This window comes from Acipenser ruthenus, chromosome 10, assembly GCF_902713425.1.
Source record: "Acipenser ruthenus chromosome 10, fAciRut3.2 maternal haplotype, whole genome shotgun sequence".
NCBI lineage: Eukaryota > Metazoa > Chordata > Actinopteri > Acipenseriformes > Acipenseridae > Acipenser > Acipenser ruthenus.
The window spans coordinates 34,403,006-34,422,913 of NC_081198.1; the positions used below are offsets into that span (position 1 = coordinate 34,403,006).

A 19,908-nucleotide genomic window follows, 5' to 3' on the forward strand; every position below is an offset into this window, starting at 1 on the left:
TTTTCATGAAAGTCAGCAGAGCTGTACAGATGAACTATGGAATGCAATAAGTATGAGTAATGTGATATTTTGCATTGTGATACTTTGTATTGTGATGTTTTGTAACTGTAAGTCGCCCCGGATAAGGGCGTCTGCTAAGAAATAAATAAATAAATAATTGCACATGACCACTAACACCATTTAAATTTGCAAACAATAAGCAATGGTTATATATATATATATATATATATATATATATATATATATATATATATATATATATATATATATACACACATTGCAGGTCATCTTGAATGAATCACAGTGTATTTTTCAATACATCTTACAATTTATTTTGTTTACCTGAGAGTGGGCCTATACATTAAATCAAAGGGGTCTGTTTTAATTATGTAAACAGTTGCAGATCTTAATAGCGCCACACTCTTTAACACTATGTTAATCTAGTTTTGTGAGAGTATTCTTTTTGTAACGTTTAATTTATTTTTGTAGGCGAGTACATTCAGATGTCGCCTTTTTATTTGTTCAAAGTCGTTATTATGTCATCGCCGCTTTAAGACGGAGGGGTGCCTTGAAACCGTCAAGTTCCAGGTTTGTATCTTGAAATTGAGAGCAGAGAGAACTCCATGTTGTAACAAAGTTGTTATCAAGATACTCCCTGTTTACGTTTTCTTTTTTTTTCGTTGTTCGTTTTTAGATTTTTTTTATTGTAATTTTGAAAAAAACAACATTTATGCATAGAGTAGATTTACAGAGTTAAAGGTCGGGGGGTAATTATAATAGAATAATAACTATTTGAAGCAACAGGCTATACAGGAATTTCAGATCTAATGGACAATCACTCCACGTCCATAATCACCCAGGTTAGCAGAGATGAAGAGGTGAATACCCATTTGCAAGAAAAAGGTAAGATTTGCAAGTTGTTGTTTGTTTGTTTTTAACCCGACAACTGAGTTGTATTTTTTTAATTGCACTTCTGAAACTTTTCTTTTGGGGGGACGGTGTTTCGAAAAGCTACTGCCGGTCTTGCACAACCACTAATATGATTTAAATTATGTTTTGTTTATAATTTCAATCTGCATAGCTCGTAGTTTGACTTAAGGAAAAGTCGCAGGCATGTTTGACACTTCTGCACATACGCGGCGCAGCTGACCCGCCTGTCACTTGTTTATGTTACAGAGTTCGATACCTCATGAACCGCGTTTTCGCTTTTAAACGTAATAATATAGTCTATCAGTAGTTTCTCGTTCAAAACAAGTTTATAAAAGTCTAACGATATAGTTTTTATTTTTTATTTTTGTGTTATTGCAATTTAATTCCCTTTGGAAGCAAACGAGTGGGCGGGGTCTGTGCATTACTGTATTTTTAAGAAGGCCTTTTCATTTAAAGTTTTTTTTTTCTTCTGATTTTATAATTATTTACCTGTTTCATATACGTTGGCGCGTTTAGTAGAGTGCATGTATTAATTTATAGTATACAACGGTTTTATTAACTAGTTGCATGGACGAGTATTTAGGCTATATGGTTAAATTATTATTATACAGTAACTTACTCTACGTTTACTTAGAATAGGACCAGAGACACTGCAGGAACCTCACAAGGTAATTCTCGCGGTTTGTGTTGCACGGTACAGTATTAGAGTATAAAAAGAAGGAACACCATCAATGTACCGTATTAGTGGTAATTGTAGTAAATAAAAAGACGTTTGTAAACAGGATGTCTTTACTGGTAAATTTACAGTGCAGCTGCCTATTTTCGGAAATGATGTTTCACGTGTAATGCATGTGTCATATTTGTTTACCTATTTGCTGCTTGAGCTGGTACTGTAGTCTTAATATTGTAATATATTGATGAATGTCTCTTTAATTTTTACCTCAGTGGGTCTATAAACACCTCACAATTAAGGCCACTTATTTTTTTTACACCGTTGCCACTGTGTCAAAGCATTGTATCTCAGAAACCATTTGAGATAGTGACTTCATATTTGCAGGGTTATAGAAACCCTTCATGCTAAATGAGTCTTTATGCAGTTGTTGTATTTGATTTTCTTACTTCGGTTTCTTTTACCAGTTGTGCAGTAATATCCCCTTTAATTGCAGCATTGCGTTAAACCCTGATACAGACCACATGCTTTGACATAGCGTGTCTATATAGTTGGTACACAGCTGTATTCTATGATCCTCTCAAAGTTCCATTACACCTGGTGTCCAGTGAGCATTACCCATTCCAGTTTTTAAACACTGGATGTGTCAATGATAAAATCATTTAGTGTATTATCTGTAAGGATTGTCATATATATTGCACTTTTCCATATTTAACTACAAGCAACAAATAAAGCAACAGGCCTACGGTATTGCCCCTTTTTCCACCATACAACCGAGCCGCCCCGGGTCGTGCTTAGGGGGAGATTGTTGGAAAAACAGAAGCTGTTACTCATTGGTCAGACCCCTAGCTGCCGTGTGACAAAATCTCAAAAATAGACCCCAATCCTATTTTATTCGCGTCACTTGTGTCACCAGTCGCATCGCAGACAGTGTGGTCGGCTCGTGTAAAAAAATACATGTTTTATTTTTTTTTGTCGTGGTGCGGTGTGTTCTACGACACATTCGCTTGTCACATCACGTTCGGTGTGCAGAGGCCTTTACTGCTGCATATAATTGCAAAACACACCTATTTAGCTAAAGAAAGTGACTTGCAGTCAGAGTGGCCATCTGGTTCCAAGAGGGAGGAAGCTTGTTTCCCTACATCTTTGATATCTTGTCAATAAGGTTTCCTTTAGTAACTAAAGCTGTAAGTATGGAAGAATGCAGTTGCTGTAACAGCCAGGAAGAAATACAATTTCAGTGTAAAACTGAACGATATTGTTGGACATTGAGTATTGTAACATGCTTCCCCTGCCGAGCATGTACATAAAGTTAGGGATATCACTATCAGCATCATGATAAAGTGGATCACTGTAAGCATATCCACGGTATGTACCTGTAAGAGTGACAGGCTGACAGATTGACACGTAACCTAAAATGTAAAATAATTTGAAAAGCTATTTTGTTTATTTACTGTCACTTGGCAAGGGTTGTTGAGCATAATGTTGTTGCTGCCCTTAACGTCATTGTAAATATGAGCTTGATAATGTGTCTGCTGTATATTAGGGTTGTTTCACTCTCTAGAAACCAGTCATGGTGCCATCACCTTTGCAACATTGTGTTAGTACTGCCTGTCTTAGAAATTGGGAACAAGGGTTGTGTTGAAATTGTTCCTTATTGCAGTACTTAGAGGACTGATGCTCTGTTTGTGTTGGCTTTGCAGTTTGTTTACTTTCCTTAAACTCGCCAACAGTAGGCACTCAAAGCACCTCCCTCTGTGAAATGAACTTGTTAACTATTAACTGATATGCTTATGCTACAGTACTTCCTTAAGCAAAACACAGGGAAATAAGGGAATCTCCTGCACAGGGGTTGTACAGAGCAGTGTAAAACAACTGCAATACATACACTGCAAATGTTTAAATGGGTGGACCCTCCAATGGTTGATTTATTTGTTAGGCAAATAGCATCCCTGACATGTATTCTGATACATATAAATGCTGCATCTCCCTTTTGCAAATCAGTTAAAGTCACATGGGTAAGAGTGGATCTGCTAGCTTTGTATAAGGCTACAGTAATAATAGGCACTCAGGTGAAAGGTGATTCTATATATAACAATGTATTTGTTTCATAAGGAATCTCAATAGTGATGACTCTTAGTACACTTTTCTGCAGACTTTATTTAAAGATAGTTAACTATCCTTTATAGATCATTAATACATGTTACATTTGTGCCCTACACCCTATTGACAGTTCCTGCTTATGTTTACATGCAGACTAGTATTCCATAATTATTCAGAATATTCCAAAATTTAATTTTTCCACATGTATATGGAATATTCTGAAACATGATTGTTGATGGTTTGAAATATTGACTTTAACTACTTCAACTCCAGATGTAAAAATGAAACCCCTTCCCAGGTACTAGATTTTGTGCTGCTGTGTACTACATACCCATATTCAATATAGAGATGAAAAACTTTTTTTTTAACAAACAAAATTGCTGCTAATAAAGTTAATAACAGTAATAATCAGTAAACCGTAATTATCAAATAAAAATCAAACAATATCAAAATGTGTGCCAGTATCGACTTGCTCTGTGCCATTTATTGAAATGTTCAATACAACAGAACCCGGGGTTGCAACCACTGCACATTTTTCTTGTGTGTTTTCTTTTGTTTTCATTTTCGTAGCAGATCCTGTTCCTTTTTTGCGGTCTCTGCTTCGCTTGTGTTGGAGGGATAGTCACAAATGCATGTACACAGCTACTTTGCGCCAGAATTGTGATGGATCTGGCTGCCGCATTGCCTGTATCCAGTGCTGTGTTTTGATAGTATTTCGTCACTCTACTGCCATTTCAAACCAAACAGCTTCCCGTTTGCAGCTGGCTCACCTGTAAAGTAGCTGCATGCTCTTCTGCTTGTACAATTTGTACTGTTCTTGGCTCCACATCCTCTTCGTCATCATCATCGTTGACTGATAAGTTAGCATCACTGTCGCTGGTATCGAAATCCTCCGAACCAACTTCACTCCCGTTGCTCATTATAGAAAGACCACATACGTTGCCATGTTTAGCTACGTCGCTAAAAACTATATAAACTATAACTAAACAAGTAAAACTAATAATAAATAAAACAATAATAATTTAAAACATATATATATATATATATATATATATATATATATATATATATATACTTGTAAAAGCTGAATGGCTTCCTGCAATATATCTCAGCCTTCTAAATGCCCACAGCTACAGACTGGTATTGCTACATGACACGCAATTGGATACAAGCTTTCATTGCACATTTCACAGTACTAGCACTGCTTTAGAGAATGAAACCTGAAACACTAGACTGACGCACGTACGGCATGGTACTGTAAGTGGGTTTTCATTTGACGTACGTGCATACGTCATGGTGTTGAAGTGGTTAAAAGAAAGGTGAAGTAATTTAAAAAAAAAAGTGTAGATAAATGTATAGTGCGGTGTTTTATTATTATTTTATTTTGAAGTGATATTTTGAAAATGCAGGGCTGTGACAGCTTCACTGACTGTTAGACTGAGCTCTGTTCATCATTGTGATGCAGAGCACTCTCCATTGTCTGACCAAGTTTCTATTTCAATCTTTTTTTTTTTTTCAAGGCTGTGTTGTTTGTAAAGCGGTTTGCAAACTACAGTTGCGTAGACACACTGCAGACCGAAAAACTCATTTGACCACTGTCGTTATTAAACTCCAGTCATGGGTACATCTTTAGCCAATTTGTGTGAAAATCTATCTTTGTTTTTTTTTTTTTGTTTTTTTTTTAAACTTTCCCTTCACTGACATTGCTTATTTGTGCTGTTGTATAACCAAGGCTGTATCTAAGCCTCTAGTCTAATGTATGTATTAGTGGAGTGTGACCGAGTTTAACAAAAAAATACCCTGAATATTACATTTTTGTCAAATTACCCTTTATATTTTTTCATTATGAAAGTTAATGTTGTTTTTAAATTTGATTTTTACAATGGAAAAGTGACCTATATTTTATTTTTGTAATAATTAGGGTGTGAATCACTCAAAACATTGATTTGTGTTTTTGAATTACAATTTCATCAACATAATAGGCTTTCTGTATTTATTTATTTGTTGTTGTTTTATGAAATTGCCTTGGGTTGCCTTGGGTTGGGTTTATGTTTTGCCTTTTTGCCCCTGAATCTTCACGCCCAACGAAGGCAACATTGCCTAGCCCTTCATGACCCTAAGTTCATGCCCTGGTGTGTTTTGCAGTGCTTAGTAAGATCTGCTGATGACGGTATGTGTCATACCCACAGAGTCGGTTTTCAGAATATTGGTTACCACACAGTAAAATACCATATTACATTTACAGGTGCATATAATACCAGGAGACTTAGAAAGGTTTTAGAATTCTGCATATATGATCATCATTTTTTTTATTATAAGAGCAGATCACAGTGCCTCAATCTCTGCGTTCAAAAAACTGTAAACGGTAAAGAGGTTGTGATCTTTTTAAGCGATTATTTTTGTTTGAGGGTGTGTGGTATTCCAGTAAAGCAGCTGTTCTGGGCTATTTATAACTAAACCACCATTTTTTGGTCACATAAAACAATATTCTTACTCAGATTTTCACAAGCTTTAACACTCAGTGTGGTGTAGGGATAACCACACAACAGCATAAGCATTTTTAATCAGTCACATTTTGCAGGGTTTCCCCTGGGTTCTAGATTTTTGTAGTCACTAGTGACTAATACTTTCTAGAAACATTAGTCACTCCAGATATTCAGTAGTCACTACTGGCACACATTTCAAGGGTGTTATGAATCCTGTTTTTATTTTATAAAACTTGTTGTTCTGTTTGTTCTGTTTCACTCTTGCTGTGGCCGCGCTGAAAAAACGAGTGGATTTTCTTCTGCGACATTTTACAGTATTGGCTAACAGTTTTGTTTTTTAATTCGCGCGCACAAGTTTACCGCAATCATGTATTTATTTTGATGAGAAAGTTATAGAAAAGAAGGCAAAGAAAAGTTCACTATCCACGCATCTCTACAGCTGACCTCAATATGAAAACATATTACTGGCATTTTTAAATTATTGCTGACTAAAACGTACAGTACTGATGCTAATTAAAAAATAATAATAATACGCTTACCTAGTATCAGTGTAATGGATGTCCCTGCTTGTTACCACGCAAATCACTGATGATGGCAGGGAAATTGGAGAGAGCTTCAGTCGCAAGACATTTTTGGTGTTTTTAATCTTTGATGGAATTTCGTCTTGATCGCCCTTTGCTAGTAATGTACTAGTATTGAGCAAACAATCCACATTTTTTCACTGGATTGAAAGCTAAAAACTCTTACTACTCTCAAACCAGACTTAACGGCATGTCAAACTAGACCGCATGACAATACTGCGGTTTCTGACTGGCCATACAGTCTGTATTTTGAAATGAACCAATAATACTTAGGTTACAATAAACTTTAATCAGGTCATTGAAACAAATAAATATCGACTTGCAGGCATGAACGCACACAGGAAATAAAATGAGTTAAAGACTAGGCTTTTAGTTTTTTAAAATGTCTTTTTTTGTATCCCAGACAGACTGCAGTAACCGCCCAACTGTTAAACAACAGGGCTTATATAAAATGTACATATTTAATATGTAAATTAGTCGTGTGTGCACTGAACGCTCTGTAACAGCACATCAGTCTGGTGTTAGCGATTAAATGTTGATTACATGACAAAAGTTTGCAATAGATTGGGAAGTGGTACTAAATAAAATGCGTTGTCTGCCATTTCAGAATTTTTCTCGAGTACCCCCAGGGATACGTGTACCCCAGTTTGAAAACTGCTAGAAGAAACCACATTACCAACAGATACAGTTTAATAGTAGTAGTATTTAAATGCCGTTGTCCTGACTGGTAGATTCTTCCAGCTTCCCCTTTTGGCATTTTTATCTTGACATTTTTCATTCTTAGCCACCAAGTAAATATTCTGGACAGTTTTCAAAACAATTGTTGCTTTATTTTAATATGATAAACGCGTATATCTGCTTCAGGTTAAACGATAGGCCCGTGTTACACAGAACACTACAACTAAAATGTCAAATATACACTATGTATTTCGTTGGTTTTGTGGATTTGCTATGTTTTTAACTTATTTTAATACTGCACATAATTATGTAGTTTAGAAAATGCTACTTACCAAAACCATGCTTCCACAGCACAGAGGTTGAATACTTATGCAAGCAAGATATTTCAGTTTTTTATTTTTCTTAAAAATATTTCCCAACATAAAACCAATGTCACCTTACAATCATTGATTTTGAGTTTCAGTGTTTTAAAATAAAATATCAAACAACGAAATTTCAATGTACCATTTGTAATTCAGTAATATGAGAGAATTGGTCAGGGGTCTGAATACTTTTGCAAGGCACTGTATTTGCGCCGGGCCATGTTGTTAACAAGCCTGATGACGCTGTCGTCCAGGCTTTACTGTGAAACTGACTGTAACCAGGGAGGGAGTGAGCGCATTCTACTGGACTGGAGAATATGGCACAGGAGTTTAATTATGAAAACGCAAGTGTAAACAAACAAGTAAAAAAAGATTAGCCTGTCGTCAGACATGTCATGGTAATACAAAATGCATTAATTTACTGCGTATTGGTATTGATTGCGTCTGGTCAGGGAAGAGGGACACACGAGTGCGTTAAGAGAATTTCAGCGGGACATTGGTGCAATGGTGCTGCCTAGCGCGAACACTGCAGGTGCAAAGGTTTGAGCAGAACACTAGTCGTGAAAGAGCAGCAGCAGAAGCTATCCGATTGCAAAGAATAATGTGAGTCTGAAAGCTACAGCAGCACCGAGCACAGCCTCATAAAGCGGTCTGGGTTACCATGGTAACTGAGGCGCTGAACGGCTGACGGCTGATTTACATCATCTACCATGGGATGAGAACGTTGCAGACTCAATGATTTGATGAGGCTGATGTGCTGATCTGATCAGCAGCAATGACACTCTGGTCATTTTTTTGAAGAACGAGACGTTGTGCGTGACTTTAACAAAAGGGATTTTTTTTATAGTACAAAAAGAAACGATCGTCACTAGTGACGATTCCACATTTTTTTTTGTCGTCACTTTCAAAAAACATTCGCAAATTAAGAGGGTGACGAGCGACAGCGAAACCCCTGACATTTTGGCTCTGGGGTTGTTTTCCCACAGACACAGCTGTACTGTTCTACTGGTCCTTAATGGTGCATTTCATTTTATTAATTAGCTTCTTCCTACATCTGTCATTTTAATTCACTTACGTTAAGATGCTTTTTGTTCAATTTTATTAAATTATGAAGCCCACATAATTGATACTATCAAATTAAACATGATGGCTAAAAATAGTGCTGCAAGAATTACTAGATTCATATTGAGGTCGTTGATGATTCACTATTAGTCTACATATTTCAATATGACTATAAGTTTGTTAGCAGTTTATTGCAATTTTACTGGCAACATATTTTTTTAGCAATCGTTTGGGCTCAGCTCTTTTCTCCGAGGGTTACTGAACACAAACTGGATGTTCTACATTGTTTAGCACATCATTATCTTTTGTATTTTAGAAATTGCTGTTGCTGTTGTTCTAGAATATTAATACTTATCCAAACTCTATTAGATAAATAAGTATCATAAAAAATACATACTTTCCATTGAGTGACATATTGTTATTTATCCAGGTATTTAATGCAGTAATCAGTCAATTGATCATTATTTCATGCAGCTCTATTGAAAACAATGAGAATGGTTTGAACACTGTTCGATAATGCTTTAAAAGCACTTATACATAAAGCCACAGTAAAAGACTTTGCATCCAATTTGAAATCAGTAATAGAAACTGACTGATAAGAACTTGCTATGACAAATGTTGTAGTCTGTTGTTTGTCAAGGCATTATTGACTGGATTACTGGTAAGAGTCCATACTCCATTGCCTTGTAGACGTCATTTCTCTTGATGTGTAGGGACATATATATATATATATATATATATATATATATATATATATATATATATATATATATATTACACATATACACACAGTACTGTGCAAAAGTTTTAGGCAGGTGTGAAAAAATGCTGTCAAGTAAGAATGCTTTCAAAAATAGACATGTTAATAGATTATATTTATCAATTAACAAAATGCAAAGTGAGTGAACAGAAGAAAAATCTAAATCAAATCCATATTTGGTGTGACCACCCTTTGCATTCAAAACAGCATCAATTCTTCTAGATACACTTGCACACAGTTTTTGAAGGAACTCGGCAGGTAGGTTGGCCCAAACATCTTGGAGAACTAACCACAGTTCTTCTGTGGATTTAGGCAGCCTCAGTTGCTTCCCTCTCTTCATGTAATCCCAGACAGACTCAATGATGTTGAGATCAGGGCTCTGTGGGGGCCATACCATCACTTCCAGGACTCATTGTTCTTCTTTACGCTGAAGATAGTTCTTAATGACTTTTGCTGTATGTTTGGGGTCGTTGTCATGCTGCAGAATAAATTTGGGGCCAATCAGATGCCTCCCTGATGGTATTGCATGATGGATAATTATCTGCCTGTACTTCTCAGCATTGAGGAGACCATTAATTCTGACCAAATCCCCAACTCCATTTGCAGAAATGCAGCCCCAAACTTGCAAGGAACCTCCACCATGCTTCACTGTTGCCTGCAGACACTCATTCGTGTACCGCTCTCCAGCCCTTCGGCAAACAAACTGCCTCCTGCTACAGCCAAATATTTCAAATTTTGACTCATCAGTCCAGAGCACCTGCTGCCATTTTTCTGCACCCCAGTTCCTGTGTTTTTGTGCATAGTTGAGTCGCTTGGCCTTGTTTCCACGTCGGAGGTATGGCTTTTTGGCCGCAAGTCTTCCATGAAGGCCACTTCTGACCAGACTTGTCCGGACAGTAGATGGGTGTACCAGGGTCCCACTGTTTTCTGCCAATTCTGAGCTGATGGCACTGCTGGACATCTTCCGATTGCGAAGGGAAGTAAGCATGATGTGTCTTTCATCTGCTGCAGTAAGTTTCCTTGGCCGACCACTGCGTCTACGGTCCTCAACGTTGCCCTTTTCTTTGTGCTTCTTCAAAAGAGCTTGGACAGCACATCTGGAAACCCCTGTCTGCCTTGAAATTTCTGCCTGGGAGAGACCTTGCTGATGCAGTATAACTACCTTGTGTCTTGTTGCTGTGCTCAGTCTTGCCATGGTGTATAACTTTTGACAGTAAACTGTCTTCAGCATCCTCACCTTGTTAGCTGAGTTTGGCTGTTCCTCACCCAGTTTTATTCCTCCTACACAGTTGTTTCTGTTTCAGTTAATGATTGTGTTTCAACCTACATATTGAATTGATGATCATTAGCACCTGTTTGGTATAATTGTTTAATCATACACCTGACTATATGCCTACAAAATCCCTGACTTTGTGCAAGTGTACCTAGAAGAATTGATGCTGTTTTGAAGGCAAAGGGTGGTCACACCAAATATGGATTTGATTTAGATTTTTCTTCTGTTCACTCACTTTGCATTTAGTTAATTGATAAATATAATCTATTAACATGTCTATTTTTGAAAGCATTCTTACTTTACAGCATTTTTTCACACCTGCCTAAAATTTTTGCACAGTACTGTATATAAATGTACATATGTGTGTAAAATGCATGTTTTATATTTTTTCAGCCAATGTATGTCAACAATGAAAAATTGTAATAAATTTACATAACTAATTTAAAGTTTGTCTGTTTACGTATTCAAAAATATTTAGCCAGGGAAATAATAATAATAATAATAATAATAATAATAATAATAATAATAATAATATTATTATTATTATTATTATTATTATTATTTCACACTGTTTTTTTACACTATACTACAGTATAGAGATGATTTTGCGGAAGTGCAGAAATGTGGCACAAGTTTAATCATGTAAGGAATGAGAGCGTAGAGCTTGGCTTTTTATTCTCCATGGTCTGGTTGTGTTGCAAGATATTGTCAGACTTGAAAATACAGTAGCAGTGCCTGTGTTCAAAAACAGAGCTGTGAGCTTACACCTGTCCTGTGTTTCTGGTAGAACATGCACTAGTAAAATTCTGTGTGTCTTGTGTATACTTGACAGTTAACTACTGAAGTACGGTATTAAGAAAGTCTCCCAATTAATGTTTTATGCTTTTAACAATGCAGAATAATCTACACCACTACATGCTAATACAGTGCAAATATAAATTGAATTTTAAATGGTTGCTTTAAAATCAATGAATTATTAGAATCTCCACCTGCACAGGGATGGAATACAGTTGCATAGCTTTTTAAGTCTCCAGATTTTATTGTGACATTTTGGTTAATGAAGCTTATAGAAAAAGCTGTAATGAATCAAACTTTAGTTCAGTGGTAGACTGATTTCCTTCACATTGTTTGACATTCATGTGATTCTTTTCATGGCCCTGGGTTTTTTTTCTGAATATAAAAAGGCAACTATATAACATGTTTTTTCAAAGATAGAAAATATGCATCTACCTGTTCACATGGGCAAGGCAACAGACCAGAAAGCCATTGCCGGAGGGCCTCAGATTCTTCTACTCTCCGCTAGAAATGTAGTTTGTGAAATCCGGAGCAGGGACAGTCATGTTACAGTAATATTACTAACTATACTAATGCTGTGTATTGTGATTGGATGGACTCACAGTATATTGCAATATACAGGGTGTTAGTAGGAGGTCATGTTGAACCTCTGATCTGTACAACATTATCCTTAAAGAACAGTGGTGGCCAGCACACCAAGTTTTGCAATCCATTTTTATGGATTTTAATGGGCTCTGCGATAAATTTTATATATATATATATATATCGGAATGTCTTACAGTGTTTTAAATAAACAGTCCTCAGGGCTTATACGCAAGCTGCAGTTTATGTAATGTATCCTAATTTATAAAGAAAACTTTCCCAATATTTTTTTTTTCCTGATGCCTTTAAGCGTATCAGATAATCCAAACTGTCATGATTTAAATGCATAACGGTTTGGAATTGGAGCAAAATACCAAGAACAAATAGCAGCTCATACTTAGATTCCTATTCTACTGAGGTTCTGTCTCTCAAGCAGAAACATGCTGCAGTAAGTAGGCTTATAATGTACAACTTCTTCATTATTGCTAATTCTGACACTCATTAAACTCTTTATTTACATAGCTACACTGTTTTTTTAATTAATTAATTCAACGTGTCTGTTACAGTAATACAGTCCTTGTCCATTGGTGCTGTCTCACCCCTCTCCTCACTAAAGTAGGTGAGAGGTGAATAAAAAATCATGCCCTCATTGTTTTTAAATAAAAACATATATGTGATGCTAGACAGGAAGCTGTGGGCTAAGGTTGTTGTTTTTTTGACAAAGTTAACTTTTTGGGACTTTCTGTATAATCTGTCTTTCCGATACTTTACATCATACAAACTGCTATTAGATGGATAAGGGTGTCTGCTAAGAAATAATAATAATAATAATAATAATAATAATAATAATAATAATAATAATAATAGATTTAGATCAATTCAATCTGCTTTTACTACTGGTTTACCAGACAAGATCTAGAATCAGATATAAATTAAAAGCTCAGCTAAAATGTGTGTATGTTAGTGTGTGTTTGTGTGTGTGTGTGTCTATATATATATATATTATATATATATATATATATATATATATATATATATTATATATATATTACACACACACACACACACTACCGGTCAAAAGTTTTAGAACACCTCCATTTTTCCAGTTTTTATTTAAATTTATGCAGTTTAATGTCTCGGTGTACTCTGAAATTAAAGCATAGAATAAATAAACAATTGGAGATAAAAAAGAAATCATGGAATCGTTTTGTTTAACAAAATTTAATCTAAATTTTTGACTCATCAAAGTAGCCACCTTTTGCAGATATAACAGCCGAACACACTCGTGGCATTCTTTCTACAATGGAAATCAAATATTGTTCGGAAAGTTCTTCCCAACACTGTTGCAGAAGTTCCCACAAATGTGTTGCACTTGTAGGTTGCTTTGCTTTCACCCATCTGTCCAGTTCATCCCAAACCAGCTCGATGGGGTTTAAGTCTGGAGACTGTGCTGGCCATTCCATGATTTGAAGCCTACCATCTTGTTCTTTTCTTCTAAGGTAGTTCTGACATAGTCTGGAGGTATGTTTTGGGTCATTATCTTGCTGTAGGATGAACCCCTGACCAACTAGGCGTATACCAGAGGGTATTGCATGGCGCTGCAAAATGCTGTGGTAGCAGTTTTGGTTCAGGGTGCCACTCACTCTGTGCAAGTCGTCAGCTCTGGATCCAGCAAAAGAGCCCCAGACAATCGCACTTCCTCCTCCATGTTTGACAGTTGGTGTCACACACCGAGGAACCATCCTTTCGCCTACTCGACGGTGTACAAAAACCCTGCCTGATGAACCGAAGATTTCAAATTTTGATTCATCGGTCCATAAGACCTTCTTCCAGTCTTCAGTAGTCCACTGGCGGTGCTTCATGGCCCAGGCAAGCCTTTTTTTCTTATTTTGCCATCTTAGCAATGGCTTTCTTACTGCCACTCGACCTGTCAAACCTGCAGCTCGAAGTCTTCTCTTCACAGTTAAAATTGAGACTTGCTTACTTCGACCAGTGTTAAGCTGTGCTTGAAGCTGTTGTCCTGTGAGCCGCCTATCACGCAAGCTGTTGACTCTCAGAAACTTGTCTTCTGATTCTGTTGTGGCTTTGGGTCTGCCAGACCTCTTCCTGTCAGAGTTTCCTCCAGTTTCCAAGTGCCTTTTGATGGTGTAGTAAACTGTACTCATTGACACCTTGGCTTTCTTTGCAATTTCTCTAAAGGAAAGACCTACACTTTTAAGGGTTATAATGGTCTGTCTGTCTTCCTTTGTTAATTGCCTTTTTCTCGCCATTATGAGAGCAATATACTACTTCCTGCAGTACAATACTGTCCAAATAATGCTTAAGAGGGTGTAGTAACACAGACTGATCCAACACTGCTTTTATACAGACAGAGGGTTTGTAAGTAATCAACAAAAGTTGGGACACCTGTAGGAATTGTTAGCATCAACTTTCAAGGCTTAATTTACTTCCATTGCTGCAGAACAGCTGTAAGTTGTTAACCCATTACTTGTTCCCTGAGAAGGCCTTTTTGTATAACTCTGAAATGTACATTATTTTTCAGTTTTTGGTAACCTAAACTTTTTTTTTTAACCTCTTGCAGTTTACCGCTTACCTTTGTACCATTTCAGTTTATTCACTGGACTTGAACTGCTTAAATTTCAATAAAAACTGGAAAAATGGGGGTGTTCTAAAACTTTTGACCGGTAGTATATATATATATATATATATATATATATATATATATATATATATATATATATATTTTATATATATATATATATATATATATATATATATATATATATATATATATATATAACAGGATGTTGTCTTACTGAATGATTAAAAGTTTTTGTAGGACTTGTATGTAACCATATATAAATACTGTACAGTAAGGTTCGATTTCTAGTGACTTAATTGGATTATCGCTGCGAAACAGCCATTAATTTACCTTGCACATCTTGCTCATAGTGTTCACTTATCAAGGTGGTGTGTATCTCCCAGTCGGGCAATGAGGGAATGCACTTTATGACACAGTGTGCTTTGGTTTAGTTTGAAAGACCAGTATAAGCTTAGTCCCTGTCCCCCCATTGCAGGTCATCTTCAGATATATACTAATGATTGTAATGAGCAAACCATCTCATAAGAGCAATGGTACTGTACTTCATTCCCCCCCACAGACACGTATCATCCCTACTGAATAAATTAATTAATGTGCATTTAATTTACAATATTAAAAAAACAGAGGTACAGTACATTTTACCATTCAAAAACTTTGGTTAAAAAACAACACAAAGTAACAAGGCATTTATTTTGCAGGGCAGCTGTTGCTGTGTAATTATTTATCTGTTCCATAGTCGTTTTGTTTCCCATTTCCTACTACACTATTCTTATTTAAATCAATATTAGCATTTATCATCAAAACATCATCTCATATTCAAAAATGTCCTATTGATTCCTGTTGCAAATTAATTAGATTCTTACCTGAAATATACTAACGAACAAGAAAAAAACATGCCACAACGCAATATGGACAGGATGATTTCAAAACCATGGCTAGCCATGCTATACATATATGCACACTTGCCTCAGTTACTGCACTGTGTTGATGTGCTGGAAATGTGTACAGTATCTTTAGTTCTGACCAATGTCAAGAGCCCAATGGATAGGTATCTTCCCTCTGATCCCTGAGGTACAGCGATTGAATCCAGCTCTCAGATTATTATAATTTTTTTTAAGAGAATCATAAATCTTTCAGTGTTGCTTCGTTAAAGCTGTTCCAAATAAAAGTTCCCTATTAATATGCAGAGCCATGCATAAAATTTTACTGCATTAATACAGTAGAGGTACCATAGCACTAGTATCACAAACGCTTGTGAATGTCCTGTCTGCAACAGGCATGTTATTGTGTTTTCACCCTATTGCTAAAGAGATAATTCACCTCTTCACTAAAATAGTCAAAAGATTTTAATAAGCTACACATTCCACAAGTGTACCTGGGGTCAATTACCAATCCCATTACAATTACAGCAGCATTGGTAGTTGAAAATACAATTACAGTTAAAGTGTTCTGTTACAATTAATTATGATAATGCAGCAGTATTTGCAATTAGAATTGCAGTTGTACTAAAAAGTAACTAACAACCACACATTTAATATGCTTACTCTTATTTATTTCAAAGCCCAAGAAACAGTCTCAGACTTAAATACAGAAACATAAAGTTGAACTTGTATTTGTAAAAAACAAAACAAAAAATGAATTAACAATTTAACTGTCCATTGCATCAAAGGAACATAAGCTCTTGAAATCTAGCATCTGAGAGAAAACATCTCTCTGGCCTGAAGGCCTTCCCAGCAATTGAAAAAAGGCGCTCAACTGGGGTAGAAGCCGGAGTTGCAAGATATTTGGTGGCTAAATGGGCAAATTGGGGAAGGGTTACTTGGCCTTCTTGCCAGAAGGCCAATGGGTCTGCATCCTCTTGGGTACTGGGCTGGCTAAAGTAGCTTTCGACTTGAGACACAGTGGCTATGGGAAGTTGAGGCCTGTGGGACGCCAAAGCCATGAACCTGAACAACAGTGAACGCTTTTTTAGAGGTAAACACTGTTCTTTTCTTGCTTGTTCTGTTGAAGCCAAAGCTGTGAGTTTGTTGGTAAGCACCTGTTTGATCTAATGTGCTTCTTCATTCTCATACTTTGCCATACGGTTGTCGATGGAGGATTGTAGTGTTGAAACCATTTTGGACTTGTGTTTGATAATTCAGCTAACTCCGCTCTAAGTACACATATGCAGGGCAGGATACAACTAACTGTGACCTGAGAGTCTCCTTCAGTCAGATCAGTGGCAAACTTAAATGGGCTAAGGATCTCAACAAGCTCTTTGATGATGTTGATTTCATATTTGGAGAGCTTAACAGGGAAGTCGAGCTTTTCCATGGTTGTGTGTTTCACCTTGAGGATGGACTTCAGCTTCACTTGGCTGTTCCACCTAGTGGCATTTGCAACCTGCAGCTTGTTCTCTCCCTCAAAGAGCTCTGTTGCCAAGTTTGAGTGACACACGTGACTAACAAGTTTACTGGCCTTGCTGATGATGGTTGACATCTGTCCTGCATGCTTCAGTCCATCCCTTACAACCAACTGGAGAGTGTGAGCAAAGCAGGTAAAGTAATGAGGCAGGTATTAAAGATTGTGGCTTGTATCCACAATACTGATGTGCTCACTGTCACTGTCACTGTCCGACATATTATATTGCTCTAGGCCAGAAAGAGTGTGCCCCCTTGTATCTCCTACAAGCCAGCATGATGTTCATTTTAAAAGTGATGCCAATGTATGAGCGCATGTCCCTACCAGACCCAATGTCCACAGTCAGGCCCAGAATTTCTACTAGATCAGAAATGATAGTGAAGTGACAGCTGGCTGGTCATTTGCTGTTTCTGTTTGAACAGGTTGCTTCAGCTCTTTGTGGATATCTGGATGGTGTCTGAAAAATATGGTTGTAATAAAGAAATGTATCCCAAATCAGTCAAATCAGATTTTATTTTCTGTAGTGCCTTATGGTGAGCAGCATCTCAAAGCTCTTTACACAGTTGCATAATAATGATAAAGGACACAGCATATCAGTTACATTCATTATGACAAAGTTCCTAGGAATCACAGGAAGCTAATCACTAATCAAGGAATACTTATTTTTTGTTGTTTGCTAAATCCAATTGTATTTGATTTGTTAAACCTGCTTTTAATATCAAGCTAATGATGCTGTCATTTATCAGTGGATCACACATGTTTATCTAATTATAAAATTCTGAAAAAGTAACCATGGTTAAAGAAGGCGTAATTTAAATGTAATGGTGTAATGACAATTACATTTACAATTACAGAGACGTGTCAAGGTTTATCTACAGTTACAAATACTGATTACTATTAATTGTAATTAATTAGAAATTACATAGTTACAATTGCAATTGAGCCCAGGTCTGCCTGCAACCCCAATGGAGAATTACTGGGTGAGATATTTGTTCTGCATTTTATACAAAAGATTCTGCATTAGCAACTGCCCAGAGGTGTATCACAGTGAATGCCTTGGCAGTCATAATTGCAGAAATTCATTTTTGGACATCTATTCCAGTTTGAAGGCCATTTGACACAAGCAGAGTTTGTGTATTTCCTGTAAAAGGTCTCCTAAAGTCTTGTGCAACAACATGGAGGAGAGGGTAGCTCTTTTACAGTATATACTTAAAGTTTAAAACACTCAAGGAAACCACGTTAAAGGTGGTGGGCAGTGGAAGTAGTCTGCAGGTAATTGAGGGATTTGAAACCCTTGTTACAGTACTGCACTTTAAAAGCCTCACCCTTTCAGGGTTCACAGAGCCTGTCGGTCTCTGTCAGCTTTGAACTGCCATTTCTTCACTGCCTTGCATTTCCTGTTCTTATTTTGGTTTGGCCAGGCGCTCTGCTGAGAGAGAGAGAGAGACAGAGAGAGAGACAGAGAGAGAGAGAGAGAGAGAGAGAGAGAGAGAGAGAGAGAGAGAGAGAGATTTCTTTGGTTAAGGGAAGTTTGGCAGAAAACTTTCAGACTGGCTTTTCACTATGTTGTTTCTTGTTTATGTGTTACTCTTACAACACGAGTCCTTAACTTTAGGTCAAACAAGACTCCTTGAATTTTCGGTTCTTTACCCAACCTTCTCATGAAAGAGGTTAGAAATGACAGGTAGCTTTCCAGGTAGTCATTTAAATTGTTTTATTTTTGTATTTTTACATTACTATTTAGGGTTACATTTTCTTTAAATCTGCCTGTACCCAGCTTCTGCTTTCAGATAATCCTAGTGCTGGGACTGAACAGCTGCCTTCATTCCATTCAGGTCATGTGACAATGTAAAAAAGCAATTCAAATGACAGTTGAAGCTGTTCAGAACCTAAGAACATTTACAAAAGAGGGGAGGCTATACGGCCCACCTATGCTCATCCTGTTCCAAGTAGTTTGATGTTAAAACTTTGTCATTTTTTGTCTTAACGCATTCCTGTGGTTCAGTGAAGGAAATGTGAAAAGTTCAAAACCTTGGAGACTTGGACAACATCTTTTAAGAGACAAGAAAGGAAAGTTATTTGCGCCCCTGAATTGTGATTCCAAATTCCCATGATCCCTTACTTGACAGTAATGGCAAGGTCATGCTGCTTAACAATAAGGAGAGATTCAAGCATTGTATCACTTCAGGAGCTCACCAATAACCTGGCAAGATAAGCAATACAATGCAAACAGTGTTGACTGAACAAATAAACCTATTTTTTAAAATTATAAAACTCAGTACAGTACATGGCCTATCTGTGAATGAACCATATCTGAATTAATGAATACTGAAGTAAAAGAAAGCACTGTATTGCACCGATTACAGTATTGTACATTTATACTATATATTTTATACAGTACTTTCCAAGTACAACACAATGTACTTATTTACCAAGGCGCTGGTCAGGGCAGGATTAGCCTGTATGCAAATTGCGCTATAGCGTAAGGCCCCCTGCGAATTGGGGCCCCTGCGAGGTCAACGTTTGTTTGGGACATTTTACAAAAACTGCATATGGATGGACGGGCACACACGCACAGGAAGAGAGGCGCACAGAAGCTTGCTTTTGGTTAATTTAGTTCTTTT

The 19,908-nt window shown here is 36.8% G+C and overlaps 1 protein-coding gene across 1 annotated transcript in view; it reads left to right on the top strand.

Annotated features, from left to right (window-relative positions):
• Nucleotides 1-565: 565 nt before the first annotated feature.
• The window catches only part of LOC117409812 (carboxy-terminal domain RNA polymerase II polypeptide A small phosphatase 1-like), a 32,892-nt gene continuing 13,549 nt past the window's right edge, over nucleotides 566-19,908 (top strand). Inside the window, exon 1 of the mRNA XM_034016107.3 lies at nucleotides 566-903. Within this exon, the coding sequence (XP_033871998.1) occupies nucleotides 828-903 (76 nt within the window). The 5' untranslated portion in view covers nucleotides 566-827. The remainder of the gene's footprint in view (nucleotides 904-19,908) is intronic.